The 24,255-nt window shown below is 36.9% G+C and overlaps 3 protein-coding genes across 6 annotated transcripts; 2 read left to right on the plus strand and 1 right to left on the minus strand.

Moving 5' to 3' along the window:
* The first annotated feature begins 1,198 nt into the window (after positions 1-1,198).
* ELF8 (binding protein) lies at positions 1,199-10,981 on the plus strand. The gene is made up of 24 exons (XM_048125175.2): positions 1,199-1,535; positions 2,379-2,445; positions 2,573-2,767; positions 3,227-3,327; positions 3,768-3,821; positions 3,914-4,027; positions 4,137-4,200; positions 4,733-4,947; positions 5,164-5,248; positions 5,966-6,066; positions 6,140-6,232; positions 6,580-6,648; positions 6,918-7,010; positions 7,120-7,485; positions 8,116-8,196; positions 8,294-8,452; positions 8,587-8,682; positions 8,802-8,903; positions 8,978-9,085; positions 9,170-9,394; positions 9,601-9,867; positions 9,949-10,020; positions 10,212-10,505; positions 10,589-10,981. The coding sequence occupies exons 1-24, from the start codon at positions 1,395-1,397 to the stop codon at positions 10,814-10,816; spliced, it is 3,390 nt and encodes a 1,129-aa protein (XP_047981132.2). The 5' UTR covers positions 1,199-1,394; the 3' UTR covers positions 10,817-10,981.
* A 4,330-nt stretch (positions 10,982-15,311) lies between these two features.
* Positions 15,312-17,475, plus strand: LOC125218082 (Carbohydrate-binding-like fold). Its single transcript, XM_048119681.2, has 5 exons — positions 15,312-15,603; positions 15,946-15,997; positions 16,079-16,239; positions 16,309-17,139; positions 17,232-17,475. Exons 1-5 carry the CDS (start codon positions 15,436-15,438, stop codon positions 17,358-17,360), a joined length of 1,341 nt encoding a protein of 446 aa, XP_047975638.1. The 5' UTR covers positions 15,312-15,435; the 3' UTR covers positions 17,361-17,475.
* Positions 17,476-19,004: 1,529 nt separating this feature from the next.
* Positions 19,005-22,652, minus strand: LOC125218208 (uncharacterized). Of its 4 annotated transcripts, none has more exons than XM_089064114.1 (6): positions 22,238-22,652; positions 21,468-21,613; positions 21,303-21,375; positions 20,926-21,043; positions 19,938-20,828; positions 19,005-19,337 (listed from the first exon to the last, which is right to left on the minus strand). In XM_089064114.1, exons 2-6 carry the CDS (start codon positions 21,589-21,591, stop codon positions 19,299-19,301), a joined length of 1,245 nt encoding a protein of 414 aa, XP_088920240.1. In that variant the 5' UTR covers positions 21,592-21,613; positions 22,238-22,652; the 3' UTR covers positions 19,005-19,298. The 4 variants fall into 4 exon arrangements, with proteins under 4 accessions (XP_088920240.1, XP_047975791.1, XP_088920235.1 ...); XM_048119834.2 differs by having other exon boundaries at positions 21,468-21,630; positions 22,238-22,651; XM_089064109.1 differs by lacking the exon at positions 22,238-22,652 and adding an exon at positions 21,938-22,170 and having other exon boundaries at positions 21,468-21,630.
* Between the last annotated feature and the right edge of the window lie 1,603 nt (positions 22,653-24,255).

Below are 24,255 nucleotides of genomic sequence, written 5' to 3' on the forward strand. Positions count from 1 at the left end.
GCATGTGTGTGTGTGTGAGAGAGAGAGAGAGACTCACATGCATGAACCTATTTCTTTCCTTGTCCCCAGCCTTTAAGTTTGTGTACGAAATCACTGGGGGGAGGAGAGAGAATATCCTCAAATTTAATTGTAGCAATCAATGAGGGTATAATATATGCTCAGTATTGCTCTATACTGAACTTATAAGTTTAAAATGAATCAAATGATTGAACCAGAAAAGTCATACTACTATACTTACTATTTTCAAATAACGAAATTGGTGCAAAAATGCCCATTGATGAAAAAAAATAAAATACTACTTCTTCCGTCTTTAAAAATTTGTTATACTTCTTTTCTGCATTTATTTTTACAAAAATAATAATACTAATAATAATTAAAGTGGAGGGAGGATAAAGTAAGAGAAAAAATAATATAGAGAAAAAAGTCTTAACGAAATTATTTTCTTTCTTATTTTACACTTTTTTCACTCTAACTATTTTTTAGTATTATTTTTTTACTAAACTAGTGCAGAAAAAAAATGTGACAAACTTTCAGGAATGAAGGGAGTATAAGAATGACTTAACTAGGAGATTATCAGATAAACTTTAATTATTTGAAATGAAATTAATATTATTATAAAGTAAAAATCGCAGTGAAAATAAAATTATCAGCTAATCATAAAACATTTATAAAACCCTATAAACTCAAAAAGCAAATAAAATGAAACTAAAAAACTTAAAGTAAACTACAAAAAATACTACTCGTACATTGTCTTTTTCCCCTTACACGATGTCAGATGATCAAAATCCATCGTCCATCATTGCGACGATGTTGCAATAATTTCCAAGCACTAAATCCGAATGATATAAAAATATAAAGTTTATAATATACACATATTTATTTATATCAAAATAATAGTGATAAAATAAAGCTCAAAATAGCTGTGACTTGTTAATTTGGATTTTATAGCCAAAATACACATTGCACACATCCTCACTGGTGACTACACAGATTGGACATATAATATTGCACAAACCATGTTAATTTAATTAAAGTTTTTGTCATACAATTTGCATATACAAAATGGGAGGTTAGTAATGGGCCTGGCTTGTTGAACCACCATATAAATGGGCCGATTCACTTACACGAGACGAGTTATATAAGGAAACCGGTTACATAAGGAAAGCGGGTATATAATTGGATCCGAATCCGCTTTTGCGACCCTTCATATAAATAGACAGTCACCGGAAATCCGTCGTCGGATTTACAACTACAACGCCCCCAAAATTCAACTAGGGCTAGCCGCGCCACCGTCTTCCGGTCCCAATTCCGGCCAATAGAGACGTTCTCTTTGGGGAATTAGCCGTTTCCGGACCAGCTGAGAGAGAAGCTTGAGAAATTTGATTCCAGAAGTTATGGCTTGCGTTTATATACCAGTGCAGAATTCGGAAGAAGAGGTGAGGGTGGCTCTTGATCAGCTGCCACGGGACGCCACCGACATCCTCGACATTCTGAAGGCCGAGCAAGCGCCGCTCGATCTGTGGCTCATAATCGCGGTATTTTTTGAATTTAGTGTGAACTCGCGATGCGAGCTGTTGCCGCTCTCTTGATGTGTCTTGAGTATATAATTAAAGTTTGGGTGTATAGAGCTGGATTTATTGATTGCTGTGAGGTTCATATATCTGAAAGTTTCAGTTTCGAGCTATAGAAGTTGCCAAAGAAATTTAGTTTGAATTGACTTTGCCAATGTTAATCAGGGGCCAACTTCTAGAATATACCTCCTTGCAATAATAATCGACGAAATCAATATACACATACAAAAAACCATGTCTGAATGCATGCTCTATGTCGATAATATTGTTTTAGTAGCTGAGGTGACATGAGTACATGTCATGTTAGTAGCTTGGAGAGAGGAACTGAAGAGGTTTTACCTCCACTAGAGTTCTGATTTTTTTGAGTGTCATTTTAGTAACCTAGAAGAAGTAGCACTGGGATAAATGTGAAATTGATGGGCTTGAATTAAATTTTTTTTTCAGATGAGCTATAGTTATTATAAATAAGGGTAGGAGGATATAGTGAAGTAGAGACGCACTGCAATAGTCAGAATGGCTGCCCATGTAGATGAGAAACTCAGGGATTCTCACTTTTCAGTTTGTCCGGAATGTGCATAAGAAACCTTCTGATGAGCTAGTGTCTAGAATAGCAATTAAAACATGAAGAGGATGATAGCCTGAAACTGAAACACTTTAGAAGAACAAACTATAAAAAATGGCATCCTTTAAATTCTTAGAGATATGATCCATGTACTGATTATTCAGATAAATACTTATTTTGTTGTTACTATTGATCATGAGATGGTTTAGGATTCTAATATCATGCATTGGTTCGTTTGGGTGCAGAGGGAGTACTTCAAACAAGGAAAGGTGGATCAATTTAAACAAATATTGGAGGAAGGATCCAGTCCTGGTAATTCTATTAATACTCAAACTTCGATATTCATTTTTTATGAACGAACAACTACTATATTTTATTTTGATCAACATTATTTGTCCTGGAGTAATTCCACTAATGACCAAATCTCAATGGTTGGCAGAAATTGATGAATATTACGCAGATGTAAGGTATGAGAGAATTGCAATTCTGAATGCCTTGGGGGCATATTACAGCTACCTTGGGAAAATTGAGACAAAATATAGGGAAAAGGAAGATTATTTTATTCAGGCCACAAAGTATTATAACAAGGCGTCAAGGATTGACATGCATGAACCTTCAACCTGGATTGGCAAAGGTAAACCTTTATGTTTATACATGTTATTTGGTGCTACTTCGAGCTTTTCCTGATTCGACAAGTGTAATATGAATTAACTTTCTTTTTCTATTGGCGTTAGTTTGTTTTCTCTTGCATGGAGCTTTTTTGTGTCTGCATATCCACTTTAATACTTACTACTACCTAACAAAAATCAAAATTCATCACCGCTTAATGTATTTAAAATAACGAGAAGGTATATCAAGAATGATTGCTCAAGATACCTACTTAGGGTAGGAAAATATTTTTTTGACCTTTGTGGGAATTATGTCTGTATGTTGAAGACAATTACAAGTATGCAGATGAAGTAGTTTGTTATTTTTTTAATTACAAATATTAAATATAGTGCTGTTTTCTTTGGCTATGCTGCCAATGGACCCTCTTTTTGTCCAAGTGGTTATTGGATTTGTCTTTATACCTGGGTGTTTAAACTTTTTGTAGGTCAGCTTTTACTGGCCAAGGGAGATGGTGAACAGGCATTCAATGCATTCAAAATTGTATTAGATGGTGATCGTGATAATGTTCCAGCTCTTCTTGGACAGGTACTTGAGTACATTTTTTAGGTCTATCTCATGATTGATTGTTCTGTAGACTGCGTGTCATTACTGGCTTTGGGGGTTTATATTTTATCACCATATCATACATACTCTATTAGTTGATCCTATGTTTTGACATGCCTGATTGCATATAATAATCCCCTGAAGTCTCCTCTGCCGCTGTCTGAACGTGGGTACCTTTTCCTTACCCTAAAGTCAAAAATCAAATAATGAGGAGGTCCCACCCCCAATCCTACCTTCTTTTGAATTCATGCAACCATGTTTTAAATGTAATCTTAGGCTTAGTTATTCATTTTGATCTATGGCAGTCATATTCATCTTCACATCTTAGTATTGATGTGAATGCATATGCTATGTTACGATGCTCATTGGATTTTTATGGCATTTTCATTTTTATAACACAATAATTTTCTAATATTTTTCAGGCTTGTGTTCACTTTAACCGCGGTCGATATTCTGAAGCACTTGAGTTATACAAGGTTCAGTTTTTTCCTCTCTATTTCGAGCAAGATGATTCAGTTCAATTATTAAACTACTTTCTGACATCTAATTTACATGTTTTTTTTGCTAGAGAGCATTACAAGTCTATCCATGGGCCCCCTCTGTAAGAGTTGGGATAGCTCTTTGCCATTATAAATTGGGTCGTTTTGAGAAGGCAAAGCAAGTATTTCATCGTGTTCTACAGGCAAGTGGTCATCAATCATGAGAGAATCAACTAACTGTTCATACCTAGAACAGCGTTTTTTTTAACTTAGTGTTGACTATGGCTGGTTTTACAACCTCTCAAATTGCAGTTAGACCCGGATAATGTTGAAGCACTTGTTGCACTTGGGATTTCAGATTTGCAAACTAATGAAGGTTAGTTTTCTGGATCTGCAAGTTGTGTCCAGCCTAGGATGTCCAGAATTTTCATATATTGTGATAATTTTGATATTTACCAGATCATTATAGTTGTAAAATCTTGTGATTCATGGTAGACTGGCTGTATATAGTAGAAACATTGGGGCTTCTTTCGATTTCCAAGGAATGATAAAAACAGGCTCTGGTGATGTAGCAATCCCGACAAAGCCTTCTTCAGTGTCCTGGATTTGCATCCATATGCACTTTCATCCTGCAAGTTTCTATAATGATTAGCCACTAGCGACAAGTTCAAAATCTAATTTTGGTAATGGCGTAAACATCTCACAATTAATGCGATAGGTCTAAGTGAAACTATCCTATGCATTTCTTAAATAGTGGAATCCGTCATTTCTATTTCCTGAAAATATGGACTGCTTGTGTATATCCTGAATATCTGATGGTCCTCCATTCGACACTTTATGATCTCCTGAGTTTTGTTTTTGGTGTACTTTGGAAACCTTACTTCGCATCTCTTCTTGGATGTCTGCAGCTTTTGATATTAGGCATGGGATGGAAAAGATGCAGCAAGCCTTTGAGATCTATCCCTACTGTGCCATGTCACTAAATTATCTTGCTAATCATTTCTTTTTCACTGGTCAACATTTCCTTGTTGAGCAGTTGACTGAAACTGCGCTTGCTGTAACTATGCATGGCCCAACAAAGGCACATTCTTACTACAATCTGGCTCGCTCTTACCACAGCAAGGTTGGCTCCTTAATTCATACTTTTCTCTGTACCATCCGTGCTTCATTGAACACTTAGTTTTGGTCTAGTTCAGACAATGCATCATCGCTATAAGCTTTTGATTTCTCGTACTGAAATTGAACCACATCAACCTGTTTAAGTATATCTGGTTATCACTGTTCCCTTTTAATTCTCATTTTGTTCTGATCATATTTATTTACATTTGTTTGTTTTCAGGGTGATTATGAAAAGGCAGGAATGTATTATATGGCCTCTGTTAAGGAGAGCAATAGTGCCCATGATTTTGTATTACCTTACTATGGTATGTTGGTTACTTTGCCATATGTCAGTGGAATATCTGTCATTAAATGCCGATTAACCTTTTATTTTGTTATAGGAATTTATTAATTACCTCTGATTACTGTTGGTAAGAAAAAGTGATTGTAAACAAGATACTTCATGATTTCACTCTGTTCGTTAAGAGGGCATAAATCTTTACCTAAATTGTAGACATAATATTTGAAAGCATACATGTTTAATTTTATAATGGAATGACGTAGTTATTACTCCCTTCCGTCCACCAATAAACTTCCCATTTGCTTTTTTCTATTTTTGGTATTGGACCCCACATTCCACTAACTTTATCTCACTCACATTTTATCATAAAACTAATATATAAAAGTAGGATAGGACCCACCTTCCACTAACCTTTTCAACCAACTTTCTACTACATTTCTTAAAACCTTTTCAAAACGCCCCTTGTATTGGTGGATGGAGGAAGTATATCAGTAAGACAGCTTCACAAGTGTTCGCATAATGGGAGAGGTTTATTTGCTTATTGTAGCCATATCCTTTTAGGTACACTCTCGTATGACATTTTAGGTAAGCTACATCCAAGCATTAATTAGACTGCACGACCCACATTAATCTGAAATATCCCTGTTTTATAGCTGCTTGGCTTTCTAAGATACAATCAGCTTTTTAGGTTCTTACTTATTTTTCCACAACTGTAGTTGATCTTTGTTGTCTCTTGACATAGGTTTGGGGCAAGTGCAACTCAAATTAGGAGATCTAAGAAGTTCTTTGACAAATTTTGAAAAGGTCTTGGAGGTTCTACCAGAGAATTGTGATACATTAAAAGTAAGTATTGGATTTTATAATGACTTCAGCATTTGTTAGAGAGGAACTACTAATTTTTTTTATATTGGGGTAGGCTCTTGGACACATTTATGTTCAACTTGAGCAGCCTGAGAAAGCCCAAGAACTATACAGGAAAGCCACAAAAATTGATCCACGTGATCCTCAGGTGATCATACTGATCTATGTTTTTTCCCCTTTCTATTCAGCTGTTTCTATACCGCATGGAGAATATTGTCATTTTTCTACATAAATATGTTTTTGAAGTGATGCAACTGCCTCTTTAATTCCCTTGAATTATGTACTTGGCATTGATGCTGTACTAATCTTGTCCAGAGCTTGGTCAGCAAGACCTCAGTTGGGACTTGAAAGTGTTTAATTACCAGAGTGGAATTTGAGTTATGTAATAATGTAAATCAACACTAGTAGGAAGTACGAGTGTTCTGGAGTTTTGAGCTGATTACAAAAAATTGTGTGAGAATATCTTCTTAATCATATATTGTTACGTGATTTCAGGCATTTCTGGATCTTGGTGACCTATTAATTTCAACAGATGCCAATGCTGCCTTAGACACCTTTAAAACCGTAAGTGCCTTCCCAGTGCACTGCTGTCGGCTTACTGTACAGTCACTGTTGTCTTATGTCAATGGCTCAATATTGTTCCCTTTTGTGCACATAGTGATATCTTCTTTATTGCTTTAGATTTATTTGATATTTATCTAACTGTGCTACATAATGTTTTGAAAAGATTTATACTAGGTACTGATATCAGTAAACCAAAATCATTAGCCAGTGATGCTATTACTAGATTGAATCTTAGAACTTAGCTTACTGAAGTCTGCAACTTTTTACAGGCTCGTAATCTGCTGAAACGAGGGAATGAGGAAGTACCTTTAGAGCTTCTTAACAATATTGGCGTACTCCATTTTGAAAGGGGAGAATTTGAGGTTAGGACCCTCTTCTTGGATACTCCAGTTCGATACACTTGGGCAGTGGTAGGAATCCTGGGATGTATCCAGCCGTGTATGATGGAATAAAATCCATTTTCTTTTCCAGCTTGCAGCAGAGGCATTTAAGGAAGCACTTGGAGAGGGCATATGGTGCAACTTTTTTGATGCTGAAGGAGAATCTATTTTAAACAAGGCACAGACAAATGGTGAAGCCCGAAGTCAAAATGAGCAACTGAGCCCTAATCGTAGAGCCCGAGCTAATTTAATTAACAGTGTACGGTATCCTGTTGATGCCAGCTCAGTTATCCGTCAATACAAAGACTTGACATTATTTCAACGGCTTGAGGAACAAGGCTTATCTGTTGAACTTCCATGGGATAAAGTTTCAGCATTATTTAATCTGGCTCGGGTGCTGGAGCAGCTGCATAACACTGAATCAGCCAGCACTTTTTACCGTATGATAATGTATAAGGTATCAAATTATCAATCAACAATTTTCTGGTCACTGCACTTATTATGATGGATAATTGGATATCAGAACACATTAATGTCTAGTCTTTGAGAAGTTGGTGTCTGATGTTAAGTTCTATACTATGATATGCAACATGTTTAAACACCTCTGCTCCTTTTTCAATGCTTGCATGTAACCAGATTCTCAGTTCCCGTGGTCCATGTTTGAATTGAATTGTTGGCATGCTAATTTTCCTCCGTTTAAATAATGACATAAATTGATCTAGTAAAAATAAAAGGAAATGGGAGTGATAAACAGCTAATTTTCTTTAGTTACCTTAGAGTATCATAGTATCATGTCTTGATGTTATCTTTCAGCTGTATTATTTTCTCTAGAAGAATGGTGATCTTATGCTGATAACCTTTTTTTTCTCTATAATTTTGATGCACTAATGCTATATCATATACTAAGCAGACACCACTTCTTCCTTGTGGACTTTAACTGATAATAATTTGCTTAGAAGCTGAAGATATTTGATGACTAGTCTAAGGAATGGTGAATAAGGGCAATTCTCTTTTGGATTGATCACACTTATTTTTTTTGTGCAAGTTATCTTTGGTAATCTTTGTCTGTGTATTTCAATTATTTCAGTATCCAGAGTACACAGATGCTTATTTGAGGCTTGCTGCCATTGCAAAAGCTCGAAACAATGTTCAAGTCAGCCTCGAACTGGTTGTTATTCTCTGGAAACCCTTCTTAGTGTTCTTGTATACATGCTTGCATTTATTGGTTATTTTGTTGATTCACTCAACAAGGCTCTTTTTCATAGATTGGGGATGCACTAAAGGTGGATGAGAAGTGCCCAGATGCTTTACTGATGCTTGGAGATTTGGAACTAAAGAATGATGATTGGGTCAAGGCAAAAGAAACATTCCGGACTGCAAAGGACTCAACTGATGCGAAAGATTCTTATGCTGCAGTTTGTCTGGTACATAACACACTAAGAAAGCGTTTTCTTTCATGCTATCTCTTTTCTTTTATATAAATGAAATGTATTTACTTGTATTTATCGGTATCAACTAGCGGTAAACCAACTTGCGCTCTTGCCTCTGTATATTACAGGGAAATTGGAATTACTTTGCTGCAAATCGAAATGAGAAAAGAGCTCCTAAGTTGGAAGCTACACATTATGAGAAGGCAAAGGAACTATATACAAAGGTAAGTTGGCTACACGCTTTGTTTGAAATCCCACATGCTCATGATAGCCTCTAGCCTTTTTTCAATGAACCGAAGCCATGTATTGTAGTCTAGTTCATTTACATTCACAATTCTTGCAGGTTCTTTTACTGCAATCTGCTAATCTGTACGCTGCAAATGGTGCTGGTATGGTTTTTGCTGAAAAAGGGCAATTTGATATTGCTAAGGATCTTTTCACACAGGTCAGCAGCATTTTCTTTAAATACTTATGACTGATATGCCCAACTGGCTCCTCTCATTTTCTCATTTTTGACAGGTTCAAGAAGCTGCAAGTGGAGTTTTTAATGTTCAGATGCCAGATGTGTGGATCAATGTGGCTCACGTTCACTTTGCGCAAGGCAACTTTGCATTGGCTGTGAAAATGGTAGAACTCATGAAAATTTCCATTCAATATTTCATGAGATAATGTTTACCCTCTAATGAATCATGCTCATGCTCATCCGTGCAGTATCAAAACTGTCTCCGCAAGTTCTTCTATAACACTGACAGTCAAGTGCTTCTCTACTTAGCACGCACACATTATGAAGCAGAACAATGGCAAGAGTGTAAAAAGACATTACTAAGAGCAATCCACATGGCTCCTTCAAATTATACATTGAGGTTTGATGTTGGAGTTACTCTACAGAAGTTCTCAACGTCAACACTTCAAAAGACAAAAAGGACCGTGGATGAGGTTAATCTTCTACTGATCTTTTTATTTCTCATTTAGCTGCTTCTTGTTTTGCCCAAAACCAAGAAGTTTAACATGCCATGGATGTGTCTGATGCCCCACCTTACATTTAAATAGAATATCATAACATAGATTTTTCAACTCTTCTGGTTTGTAATTCAGTTTTTATTCTGTGTCACACACATGGATCTGTTCCTCCATTGCACTAGATTCGGGCTACTGTAGCAGAGCTCAAGAACGCTGTTCGCGTATTCAGCTTGCTGTCTGCAGCTTCAAACCTCCACTCCCATGGTTTTGACGAGAAGAAGATTGAGACTCATGTTGCATACTGCAAACATTTGCTTGAAGCTGCAAACGTCCATTGTGAGCTTGCTGAGCGTGAAGAAATGCAGACCATGCAGAGATTGGAGGTCATGCGTCAGATGGAGTTGGCTGACGAATCCCGCAGAAAGGCAGAAGAACAGAGAAAAGTTCAGGTGATTGTCTCAGAGTTTAATGTTTTAAAAAAGTTTTGCTCCTGTTAATTTTACTCAAATTTCTCAAACTTGTAATCGCAGTTGGAGAAAAGAAAGCAGGAGGATGAGTTTAAGCAAGTCATGCAACAAGAGAAACACTTGCAGCGGATCAAGGTAATCGGTTTTTGCTCCAATTCTTTATTCTATTTTATCACATATTATTACCAGTAAATCACGTGCACCGAGATTTCTGTAAGCAGTTCTTTTAAAAATCATATTTGGGGACTTCTTGAAACCTCCAATAGTCATTTTTCTCATCTAAGAAATATCTCATCTAAAAGGTTTTATATTTTTCTTTCCTAAAGGAACAATGGAAGAGTTCTTCCTCAAAACGGAAAGAGAAACCGGCTGAAGATGAGGAGGGAGGGCAAAGGAGGAGGAAAGGTGGAAAGCGGAGGAGGAAGGATAAGAAATCACGCGATGAATCTGAGGAAGCAGAGGCTGAGACATACGATCAGGAGGAGATGGATTATGACGACAACAATGCAAGCTACAGAGAGCAATATAATCAGACAAATGATGCTGATGACAGAGAAGATGCTCCCCAAGATCTTCTTGCAGCAGCTGGGCTAGAAGATTCTGATGTAGACGATGAAGAAGTAACTCTCTCTCTCTCTTTTCTCTCTCTCGTCCTAGGTTTTCTTTTCGCTGTGTTTTTTTTTCTGACACCCGAGAGCTCCAGGCTGCACCTTCAAGCATAAATCGACGAAGAAGGGCCTTGTCAGAATCAGATGAAGACGATGAGCCATTGCAGAGGCGGCAAGAGCCCGAGCCTGAGCCTGAGCCTGAGCCTGAGCCTGAGCCTGAGCCTGAGCCTGAGCCTGAGCCTGAGCCTGAGCCTGAGCCTGATCAGACAGCTGATATGCAGATGAGCGATGGAGAGGTGAATGTAGGTGATGATGAAGATTGAAGTGTCTGAGGCTCACAGCTTTTTGTAGTAGTGTGTAAACGTGCTTTTTATGGAATATCTGCTTCCCTTTTTCCTTCCCATTTATTGCTTATCTAATGTAGATTTGTATATATAATCAAATTCCAATTCTAATTTTCAGGAAAAAAAATACTAGTGTTTTCTTAATTTAATTGTTAATCATTGGAAATGAAGTTGCAGGCACACATTCATCTATCTTCCTATTTAATAGATTGTTGGTTACAGTATGTAAATTCTATTTATACCATGAATACAAATGTTGGACATTATTTCAAGGAGGAAATAAGGACTGTTTATTAAGACTTCGAATCTGGAAACTCCCCTTTTCCACGGTAATGAGCAAAACACAAACGTACATATTGTATATATAGTTTAATTTGTTAAGAAATCACTGTCAACATTAATATCTTAATACCATCAAAATTATTCTATAATAGTCATCGAGTAAGAAGTTGTCAATTGTCATCGTCTACAACAACTATTTCCATTGCCGGCTTTTCCAATATTAATTTCATGTGGCGTTGGCATTCCAAAACTCCTTCACATTCTTCAAATCTCAATTCCAAAAAATGGCATCTGAAATAACAGAAGACATAGATCAAGATCCACCTTCCATTCAACAAAAGGAGGCTGAAAAAATCAGAATAAGGCAGATCATTGACTACCAAAAATCCATCTACTTCTCTTCCTCGTCATCATCAGCCTCATCTTCCTCTTCATTTTCAACTCATTCGTCTAAAAGCAATCGCTTGTTAGACCTAATGAGAGAAGGAAGCGCGCCATTGAAAAGATTGTTCGACATGGAGCACACTAGTTTGGAGAAATACTTCAATGATTATAGCGGTTCGCCTCTCATTAGGCCTATTCTTCTGTGGGGTGATGATGACGATGAAGCTCATGATGATCCGTGGGCGGGTTTTGGGTCAAGATTTGGAGATGATGAATGGAAACTCTCATGGCACGGGGACATTAGCAAAGGAGATGTTCAACATGGAAAGAAGATGGAGAAGTTAAGGAGAAGAAAACTTTATAGAGCTAAGTCTTATAAGAGATTGCCAAGAATTGGCCTTTGGAGATGTGGGAGGTTTAGATTTAAGTTGAGGTTAATGGTGAAGTTGAGGGTTTTGATTAGGAGAAAATTAGTTTTTTGATAGTACAAATGTAATACTATATGAGTTGTAAGAATTAAAAGTGTTTTGATTATCATTTGAGAAGAGAAGAGTAGAGACAAGCTAAAGAATCTTTGCCTCAATTCGCATTGATCATACACACAACAAGAAGCCAAAAACAAGACTGTTAATTTTGAACTTATTTTGAACTCTTGATCATCACGAACTAGAAATGTGGCTAGGTTTTGAAGATATGGGGAAAAAAGGTTTTAATTTGAAATATTTTTGAAGAAGGGTTTTGTAATTTTTTTGTTCATGTAGTTAGTATTGTAGGCGGCAGACGAGATTAATTATAATTTATAACCAACAATATGGAGATATATATGTGATGCAATTAATTAATTAATGTGTTAGGATTAAGTAGTTTAGTTCTGAAAACTAATCAGAATATTTTGGCTTATTTTTGTCATTTTAATATTCTCCAATTAATTTAGGCGGTAAAAAAATTTGGTGAAAATTAAATTTGAGGAGACTGTAATTACAAAAGAGACTGTGATATTACAATTGCATTACGTAGGAAAATTGCAAATATATATATCGTTTGTGTTATTTTCATTGACATCCTGAGAAATGACTTAGCCTCATAATGAAAGAGGATATCAAAGAAAATCGAGTTGAAAGTAGCTCAAGAATCAAATGAATGTGTATCTTGAAAATTTTATTGTTTACATAAAGTTAGACATGTATCACGATGAAGAAGTTGACTTGTTTCTAATTAATTTGAATCCAATAATAAATTATTAATCGTAGATTCCACCCTAAAAAATAATCAGTTTTAAAATTTGCCAAAAAGTTAGCTGTCTTGTTTATTCTATTGGAAGTTTTCTTACATTTGATAGTTTTTTTTACTAGTAGTAGGAGTAATATTTTATTTCTTTAATATTTTTTGCGGTTTTAAGAAATACTTGAAATATGCAATGTGGTGGGCTAAAAATTTCATTGGTATGCTTGATCTATCCACAATTTATATCAAATATAGTAATCTACAATACTACGTACTACTATTCCAATCTACTCCCTCCGTCGGTGAATATGTCCTACTTTTCTATTTTGGTCCGTCCGTGAATAAGAGTCCCGGTTTATAATTACTATAAATATAAAGAAGCCCCACATCCCATTAACTCACTCCACTCACATATCATTTAAAACTAATATATACAAGTGAGACTCATATTCTATTAATTTTTTTTCACCCACTTTTTCTTAATATTTCTTAAGACCCGTGACGAATAGTAATAGGACTCATATTCGCGGACGGAGGGAGTATCTCTTAAAATACAACTTCTTTTTTAAATGCTAGTCATGAAATTATAGGTAAACATTAGTATATCTGAAAATTGAGATTACTTGGTCTTAGAGCACTCCCAATGGCACTCCCTTATTTCTCCTTTATTTCTCCCTAACTCCTGCCACACCAGCATCACATTTTATCCCCAGTTTTTAGCCAACTGCTACATTGGTTTCTCCCTTATTTCTCCCTTATTTCTCCCTAACTCAACATTTCATTTTTACATCATTATTTTTTATATTATTTAATTTTCCCTACAAATGTATTTAATAAATAGACTAATAATGAACAATTCATCGTTGTATTAATCATTGGAAAATATAATACAACGAGAAAAAAAAAAAACTACAAATAAAAACCGCAAATAAACAAAGATTTAAAAAAAAAAAACTAAGACGGAGGGGCCGGAGGGGCGTCGGGCTCGAGGCCCATCTTAATCTGCAGGCCTTGGATGCATTTCCAGAGGGCCGCCTTTTCTTCAGGGGTCCCGCCGCCGGTGAAGTACAGCGTGTACATCTGCGTCAGATTGGCGACATTGTTCGAATAAGTGGCTTTTTCTAAGTCGATGTGGGGTTCCGAACCGACTTCCGACGTTGTGCCCTTCCCCTTCCGCCTCCCCTTCGCCTTCTTCGCTCCCTCCGGGCGCTCGTGCGGACCATCCCCACTCAAGTCGATGTGGGTCGCGCTCCCCTCGCTCTCCGAAACGCTAAGTCGCGAGCGCACCGATTTCCCGTGCAGCGCGGCGTGCATCCCCGTCCGGAATTTGGGGAGATCCTTCAGCTTATCGTAGATGTTCCAATACTTGAACCCCTTCGACAAGTACTTGCCACAATACCTCTGCATGGCCTCATCTCGGACCATATGCTCGTTCTGGCCACTGGGCATGTCCGCCAACAAGTTAGAATAAATACCGTTGAAGTGGCCGCAGTCCCTCATGAGGCGCTCCCAATGCCGACGGATCGCCTCGCTGCCATGGTCCTTCATTGAGGCAGTCTTGTGGCTCCTGTACTTCGCGGCAACCCGCTCCCAGAATATGATCTCAGTCTGGTAGTTGCTGCGCTCCGCGTTTTGTGACGTGTCCGCCCAGCAGGTGGCTATCAGCTCGGACTCTTGCAGAGTGTAAGTAGTCCTTACCCGCTTCGGCCTCTCATCGGAACCCGTATCAGTCGCAGGCGGCTCGGTGGGCGTTTCTTCCACCTCGAAGTCCTCCGCGCTCAGTGTCGCGGCCTGAGATTCTTGGTCGCCTGGGGTTGATCCGGGGGTGTCGAACTGGGGCCGATACACATCGTCGGCTGGAGAGGGCATTCTGCCGGCATAGTTGAAGTACGGAGAAAGTCTCCGCGCCGGAGGAGTCTGCAAAGGAGACGGACCCGCGTATGGAAGTTGGCCGGGAGGAGAACCCATCGCCAACAACGAGTGCATCCACTGCTCGTTTGCTTCATCCATGTTGGGAATTTGTGAACTCGACTCTTTCCCCTTACCCTTACCCTTACCCGAGCGGAAATTTTTCTTCCAAAAGCTCATAATTTGATGAAGATTGAAGATTGGGAGAAGAGATTGAAAATGGAGAGAATGAAGATTGTGGGTGATGAATGGAGGAAGTGGAGGAAATATTTATAGGGGTGGGATGTAAAAATAGCCGTTGGGCCGAAAAAAAAAAAAATTTAAATATCGCCGATTTATCGCCGAGCGTCGCCCACAATGGCCGGCGATCGCTCGGCGATAATCCGGCGATAAAACGCCGGTTGGCGAAAAAACGGTAACATTATCGCCGAATTATCGCCGTTTTCACCACAACGGCCGGCGATAATCCGGCGATGTTCGGCGATTTATCGCCGGATTTTCGCCACCCCCATTGAGAGTGCTCTTAGTCACATAGTTGGGGTGGTGAATTCGTGAAAATTAATTTGATTTCAATTGTAATTATAAATAAGAAATAAAAAATATTTGATTGAGTAGAATTTGGATAATGTCCGAATATTGAAACCTATACAACAATTATCCTAGTCATTCATCCTCCTCTACTTGGAAGTCGGTTGAGATTTGAGAAGAAGATTCTAACCGTTAGATTCATTTCTCATTTAGATACAAGAATCAAGGACTGCAGATCACTCCTCACTCACTGTTTCAACTGAGAGAGAGAGATGAAGGCCTTGGGAGCCTCGTATTTCAAGCTCTCTCTGAACAAGCAGAGAGACAAGGAGAGAGTGGCTATAACCCCACATGAATTTGGTTTTCATGTACCTCAAAAGCGTGTCGTTGATGGGGTTGTCTTGTTCAGGCCAAACTGTGCTGTCTCCATCTCTTCTCAGGTGATCCTAAATAATTAATTTTTTAATAAAAATAAACCCTCTGTTTGTCTGAACTAATTGTGTTTGGAAATATGCGATTTGAAGTTAACTAGGATTCTTGATCTGACCCAATAATTTTGTAGATTGTTATACTGTTTTCTTGTTTTCTGATAATCTCATTGTTGTTTGATCAGTTCATTTAGGTGTTAACTAATGATCAAGATTATAGTATGACTAGTTGAGACAAAAACTCTAGTGAAGTTCTTGTGAATAACTAATTAATTGTCTTAAAACCTAGTAATGAAAATCTACAAATTAGCAAGAAAAGGGTATGATACTGTCTTTCTGATCTCAATCCTGCAGACAAATATGGGAAGTGATTCAAGTGAAGAAGCAATCCAGACAGTAAGCTCTGGTAAAAATTTTACCATTTCATCAGATTGTAGTAGCCTTTAGTACATTAATTTGCCACCTAATCAATGCCTAAATGTCTCAGACCACCCTAAGACGGTTCGTGTGAGGTTCAAACTGCACAAGCAATGCGCGTTCGGGCAGCAATTTCTCGTAGTTGGGGATGATCCGAATCTTGGACTATGGGACCCTTCTGAAGGGGTGCCCTTGAACTGGTCTGAAGGGCATGTGTGGGCTGCAGAAGTGGTAAGGCTATTTGCAATAGTCTGTCTCGTGTGATGAAAATGTCGATTCTGATTCTTTACTGACAACCAGGATGTACCTTGTGGAAAAGTGATCAGTTATAAGTTTGTGCTTGAGGAAATGGCTGGAGCCGTGATGTGGCAGCCTGGTCCGGATAGAGTTCTTGAAACATGGGATACTGGTAAGACGATATCCGTGTCTGAGGATTGGGACAGCCCCGATTTCCAGAATGTCGTTGAAGAGGAACCTGTGGCTGTGGATGATCTAAATCAGCCTTCCTTGATTGATGAGAAAGCTGAGGAGGAGGGAGTCGATGGTAATGTTCCGAGTTTGTTGAGTTCTGAAGATTTAGGCCGAGAAGTTGTGGAGGAAGGGGATGATGTGATGAGGGAAGAACTTGATGGTGATGAGCATATGAGTGATTATTCGGACGAGCCTGTCATGCTCTTGGTTGCTGAAAATATCACAGAGGAAAAAAATTCAAGTGCGAGTGATGGCCTAATGAGTGTAGCTGGTAAGGAAGAGGAGGAGACGAGGGCATTGGGGGATCATGGTAAGGTGGCGATGAGTGGAAGTGATTCGTCTAGTTTGAAAAATGAGACGAGGGTAGTCAAGGATGACGAGGTTCCTGTCCTTGTACCGGGCTTAGCTACATTGCCAGCAGCAGAGGAGGCTGAAGCAGAAGAGGCAGAGGCAGAGACGGAGGCGAGCAGCACTGATAGAAGCACAACAGATCTGTCTGATGAAATTGAGGATTCAATTGATTCTAACCAGAAAAACAGCAAAACATTTGAAGATGCTCCTGCTGAATCTGATGGAATCGAGGATTCGGCTGATCTAAACCCGAGAAACGACAGTGTTGTTGAGGACACTACTACGGCTGCTGCAGCCATCGAGCCAGAGGTAATAACTAGACAATACTCATACACATTGCAAACTCCTGCAGAAATGAGCACTTAGAACTTTGTGGCATCGTCTCATTATTTTCTACACAGATACGCGTCTCAACAGAGAAGCCGGGGCGGCTCAACAGAGAAAAGCAGATATTGGACAATGATGTGCAATGGGGAAGAAGAGCTCTTCATAAATTTCTTGCTAATCTTGGATTCATGCAGCATAGTTAAGGTTGTGTAGCTAGCATACTTTTGTTGATGTATTGATATGAATAAACTTAAAAAGTGTTACCACTTTTGTCTTTGTTTTATGGGGTTTAGATATGTGATAATGTTGTGTATCAAATGGCTCTCTACCTTTTCACCTTTTCTTTTAGTAGGCTATGTTTAATGATTCTAATTAACATTAATTTCTAAACACTTGAAGCTTAAAAAGTTATATACTCCAAGTCTCCAACTATGAATTGATCAACCCTACCAATTAATTTTACCAAATAAATTGAAAAATACATATAAATTATAATTGAATATAATGAAATATGACTAATAATGATATGTATTGAATTTAAATGCAAGACCTCGGACCTGTGGAAAAGAAAAGGGGGAAAATATACTACGAGCAAAGAAACACTATGATTGCGTGATTATTACAAAATAAACATTAAAAATTAGAAGTTGATTGGGAGAATGAATGTGTTAATGAAAATTAATGAGTATTAGCAATTCAAGAAGCGCAGCGTGCGGCTAACGTTGTTTAGATTCCTTTCATTTCCAATTTACTACCTATTAAATTATTGTATCGAATTAAAAAAAGGTAAATACCAATGTAGAGACTGGAGATTACATGGTTTGGAATTATATGAGTCAAAATATCGAGACGCGCGCAATTTGTGGATCCAAATAATTTATAATATCCACTCTATACATTTTCAAAACGCATTAAAATTCACACTTGGTTATTCTAAAATCTAAAGGGTGTGTATACGTATTTCATATCGAAATTTTTCCTTAACCAAATCAATTTTAAAATTCAAATTTCGAGACAGTATATATCTAAAGTTGATTTGAAATATACAAATTTGAGAATCCAAAATATTAGATCTGAAACCAAAAATACAAAATTCGAAACATTTTTAAATATACATATATAAATATTATATTTAAATAGTATTATATACTATATCCTAATATATTAAAAATTGCTATTCACGTTTTTTTTTATTTTACAATATATATAAAAACTAAAGCTTGATTTGTATGTTATTTCTATAATTTCAAATTTGTTTGTTATTTCTATAATTTCAAATAGAATGACAAATCGTGCTTTAATATTTTTATAAAAATTCTAAAATAAAAAATGTCAATAACAAGTTTTAATGTGTTAGAATTAAATTAAATGTATAAAATAAAACAAAATAAATGACATTCAAGTGCATTAAAATTTAAAGGCGTGTTGAGCAGCTCATGGAGGGTATTCACCATTTCACATAAGGTTAAGGCGTGTGGCATATCTAAAGAAATAGAAATTCAACCCGATCCAAAAACTGAGGCGAGAAATATTGTGTTTAGTGAGTTTGAGGCATTTATTTTCGGTACGAATTTAAAAAAGTTGTGTTCATGAGTAAATAAAGTAGAAGAGGGAATAAAGTAAGAGAGAGAGGAGAGTAAGTTAATAAAAGAAAGAATAAAGTAAGTATGATTAAATGTTTTATTTTTAACCAAAAAAAGAAATGACTCAAGTAACTTGGACAAGCTAAAATGGAATACGACTGGGACAGAGGGAGTATATTAAAGGCATATTAGGTACTATAGCTCCATTTTTGCATACATTAATTTGCTATCAGAAACTAGTTGAATTTATACTTTTGAGCAAGATGATCAAGAATCCTTCAAATTCTTCTAACACTCATTATAATTATAAAAATACATGTACTATATAATAAACACTAGGTATTGCAAAGGGATCATCATAAAAAAAAATAGCATGTCCAAATGCAATATTTTCAGTACCCTATTTTCCTTTCCTTTCCTTCCCTTCCAATTGCTTCAACAAAATCACTCATCCATCTCCTCCTCCCATTGAGAAAATAGGAGCTTCTCTCGACTCCCAACTGTTCGCGTTCGACATCTGAGGAGATTATTATGGTGATCTCAGGCAGAACCAGCTGCCTATGCTTGTGAATTGTTTGGGACGCTCCGCCTGATGTCCTGTACACACGAAGTTTGTTACAACGATAATCTCAAGATTTGACACGAGCTACTAGGAGTGAATATGCAATACCAAATGCCTAATCATGCCCAAATTTTCATCACATTCGTTTATCTATGATACAAGATGGTGTAAGAGAAAGAAACATATACATTCTGCTTTTACCTCATGCTGAAATGCAATTTCACAATTTCTAGCTAAGATGCGTTGGTGGTGTAAGTAAAAGAAACGCGTAAAATATGCATACAATGTGCTTTATCTCATCATATAATGCTAAGAATTGCGTTGGTGCAAGTCAAAGAAACACGTAAATTATGCATACCATATGCATAATCATGCTAGATTTTCTTGTAAAATTGCTGTCACACATTTCTCTAGCTAAGAAGAATAGAGCGTTGGTGTAAGTGAAAGAATCGCGTAAAAAAAGCATACAATGTGTTTTATCTCATGATATAATGGTTAGAATTGCATTGGTGCAAGTGAAAGAAATGCGTAATTATGCATACCATAAACTTATCATGCTGAATTTTCATGTATTAGTGTTGTAGAACATTTCTCCGCATTGGTTCTAGTGAAAGAAACGCGTAAAATAAGCATACCATGTGCCTCATAGCCATCTCCAGCGACTTCTTTGAGAGTGATCTGCCAAAACCCGAGTTTTCCTGTGACGGTTTCCTCGGATTCTCTTGAGAGACATACTCGTCTTGCTTAGGTGGAGCCAGTTTCCTCATGTTCACGACTCTGTCCACCATCTTCGCCCCCATCACTACAGGGTTAACATCATCCCCGCCATTGTTGCATCCCCGGCTTCTTGACATCACCCTGCTGCTACCGGTTCTAGGAGCAGAGCTGGCAGGAGCGCGAGCTCTGGCAGGAGAGCATGACTTCTGCCTTGGCTTCTCGTTTGAGGAAGAAGACGTATTGGAGCTCAGCCTTTCTCTAGCAGCAGAAGCAGGCCTTTTAGGCATTGATGACACCTTCGGATTCCCATCAGCGTCTTGAGACGAAGAGAGCGCATCCGAAGGTCTTGACGGCCTAGATCTCACCACTGGAGAAGCTCCACGAGAAGGCAACGAGCTTTTCAGTACTGTGGAGCTAATTTTCTTCCCTGATGAAGATTTATCCGAAGCAGATACGGTTGTTGGAGTGGCTGGTTTACGCGCGGGTGGGGTAGACCTCGTTCCAGACTTTGAAACGACTGGTAGAGAAGGTCTGGAGGCAGGTGTAGACGAACGTGGAGCAGGTCTAACTGGAGTTGAGGATCTTGCTGGAGCAGCATTAGGTTTGGAAGAAGGCAGCAGTGCAGCTCTTGATGTGGTAGGTGTGGAAGAGCGAGTGGGCCTCGATTTTCCAGAAGCTCGACCAGTAGGCGTTGCAGCCCTGCAAACCGATGACGAAGACAAAGGCTTTCTGCTCACTGCAGTGCAGCACTCTACACTAGATAATGTTGATGAACTTTCACTTGCAGAAGCAGTTATTGTGACATCCAGCTGCAGGAAACGTAGGATTACACGAAATTCGGAGCCTTAAAAGCCAACACATTGCCTAAAAATCATAATCATCAGACAATGCAGTGTCTTTACTTACCTCAGATTTCAAAGGAATTTCGACTTCACCATCCGAGCCTTTAGTCTGGCTCGCTACACAAACCAGCGCATCTGCATCCTGTGAAGGATTTAACGATGTGTCTGGTTGCTTGAGAAGCCTGATTAGGCACAGGGCTCGTGTTAGAAGTTAAGACAATGAAGGCTGGCTATCATCACACATGAGTACTACTACATGATTAGCATAAAGTGTTCAAGATTAATTTTTGAAACAATTGACTCTTAACAAGATTGAAGAACAAGAAAAAGATCGAATCAATTCACCAACAGCATATTAGAAAAAGAAACATCATCTCCTTTCAAATCAAGAATCACTAGAAAAAAGATGAACCATTTTGCATTATAAACTACCAACTTTACCAATCATGATCCCTAATTTCCATCTCCAAACGGAGGAAATCATCAGCAGCCCCAACCAAACAAGTCTCTGCACCTGCAAATTAGTCGAATTTGTGAACAAAAACACACCCAAAGTTGCTATACAAATCAGCATTGGAACATAGAAAAAAAAAACAAAACACATACACTTGAAGTCATCATCAAACTGAAGGGATTCCTCAACTAGAAGATGGTCATTTTTTTTCTCCATTTCGACACTTTGGATCCCGAGAAATATAGCAAGATCTTCATCAACTTCCCTCATTACCATCCCAAGATCCCTGTTCTGAGGCCTAAATTGTACGGATGCCTGTTATTTTCATAGAAATTGCATCATCAAAATTCACAGTACATGACAAATTTTCATTATTGTTGAAGCTAAAATTTTGCCAACAGGGATTCAGAATCACATACAGATGGAAACAACCAAGAGGTCTAGACAAAACTGTAATGAGCAGGCCAAAAGGTACAACCAAACAAAGCCTAGATGAAGCAAAATCCAGAAAACCACTATGCATAAACAAAAGAATGAAGAATCTTGCAACACAAAATCCAAACCAAACACAAACAAAAAGCAGGTAATGAATAAAATAAAAAGGCACATTCAAGCTGAAAACCTCTATATGCATAAACAAAAGAATTTCAGCTATTTCTTGCAAGAAACAGGGAGTGTACAAGGGACCAAAAATTAGTTAAAGACAGAAAAAGAAAAAAATGTAGTATAACTGATTAGAACCCACAAAAAATCACAGCAGAATCTTACTAAAGATTCCATCTTTATCGCATTCGCCACTAAAAAAAGTGACCTCCCACTTTCAATTAACCAAAACCCGAAACTCAAAACTAGAAAAGAGAGAGGTTTTGCATTTATTGAAGAAGAAAAAGGCAATACTTGATCAAAGAAGAGGAACACTTACTGCCATTGTTAGTCAAAACAGAGCTACAAAACTGAATGGCAAGTTTGCAGAGAGAGAGAGAGCGGTAGACAGAGTGTGAGTGAAGGAAAAGAAGAGAGTATTTTAACACAAGAATCTTGATTCTGCTTGTTTGATTTATATTGTCTGTGACATAAAAGTTGGGAGTCGAGAAATGTGGGGAAGCAAGCTCATCAAATTTTGCAGTGATCTTTTGTTTGATTCCTTCAACGAGGGACGCTCTGTTTTTTCTTTCTTACTTTTTTCTAGTATTTCTTGAAAGAAAACACAGTTCAAACTTGAAGCAGATCAGTTAGATTTTGAACTGTGTATTTTAAAGAGGCCATTTTGGGAAGCGAGAAACACAAAACCACCGAATTTTAGCAGTGGACGACTTTTTACTTTCTCAGTTTTTGATTGTTCATATGAATGATTGAGTTTTCATCGATGACTGCCCAAAAATAGGTTTTATTATCACTTAATAAAATAAAGGAAATTAAATATATTGAATTTTGTTAATAAATGAATATATTAATTCAATTTGAAATAGTAATAACTTACTTCTAAAAGTTACTACTTCCGGCATTTCTTGTTAATAGATATGCTTATTTTTAGTATAGAGATTAAGAATAATGGGTTAAGTGAATAATGAATCTTTATTTAAAATATTGAATAAATAAAAATAAAATAAGAGAGATGAAGAGAAAATAAAACAAGAGAGATAATTATTTTTTTATCAAAAATAAAAATGACTCAATTATTTTAAAATTTAAAAAAAAACATCAAAATGATAGAGTAGTACTATTATTCTTTTATAATAACATCTAGTAATAGACTAACAACTAACAAGTACTAACATCAGTTATTGGTAATATGAATTTTTATTACAGTAGTATTATTGTATTTTTCAACTCTTATTCGAGAATGAATTGCATTAAATTATAATAGTTTTGTACCTGCAAAGTTGTAAATGCAGAAGCATGATGCATTTACTCATTCTTTATTTCAGTTTCCAGCATTTAATATCTGCAGAGCTAACAATGAATACTCTATACACTAATTTTATAAAAACAAACACTAGCATATTTTCTATCCACAAATATAATGTTTACAGTAAAATAAAATTTAAAATATATTTTGTATTTACTATATGAGTCGGTGCATACAAAGTTATTGATTTAGTAGTCAATTATTTAACAAATTATCCAATTTTAAAATTAGGTGTCTTTCCAGAAAAGTTAATTGAAGTATAGTAGACTATTAGTCATGTCTTGAAAGAAACAATATTTTTATCTATCTTTTTATTTGGCTTAGACAACAGCTAAATGAGAATAAATGACCACTACAATCGATCATTTTATAATTCTAAAATTAGAAATAAATACTTGAATTTGAATTTTTATTTTCATTCTTCTGTCTAATAAATAACACGAGGTCCTATAATTTGTTAAATTCTCTTGAATCTTATTAATTTTGTATATATCAAATGTAAATTATAAATGGTTTGACAATAAAATTTATTTTTGCCTAACCCTATCTCTTTAAGAAAGGAAAAAGATAAAGGAAGACTTTAGCTGACTGTAAATTTAAGCTTTTATGCAATTTAGTGAAAGAATTGGTAGATATCCGAATCCAAGTGTTACTCAATTTACAAGAAAAGAATGATCTCGTTTTCATACTCCTATTATATTTGTAGAATTCATTTCCATATTTTTGCAACTTCAAACATTATGATATACTATTGACATTAAGTCTTGGATAGAAAGAGAAATACGTCTATTTCACATTTATTTTAATGTCGACTGCATAGATGGAAATGTTATATAGATTGGAAGCAAACCTACTTTTTATGTTTGAAGCATACCTAATTTTGTGTGTTTCCTCTTTTTTTTCTTCTTCTTCTTCTTCTTTTAATTTGGAAACTAATCAAACTGAAATGCTACATAGTGAGCACTCCTTAGATTAGATTGAATTTTATGATGAATCAGATTATACTTTGTCGTCAGAGTTCAGATTTTTAG

This window comes from Salvia hispanica, chromosome 1 (genome assembly GCF_029641045.1).
Source record: "Salvia hispanica isolate PSC_SH4W2 chromosome 1, Shi_PSC_v1, whole genome shotgun sequence".
Lineage (NCBI taxonomy): Eukaryota > Viridiplantae > Streptophyta > Magnoliopsida > Lamiales > Lamiaceae > Salvia > Salvia hispanica.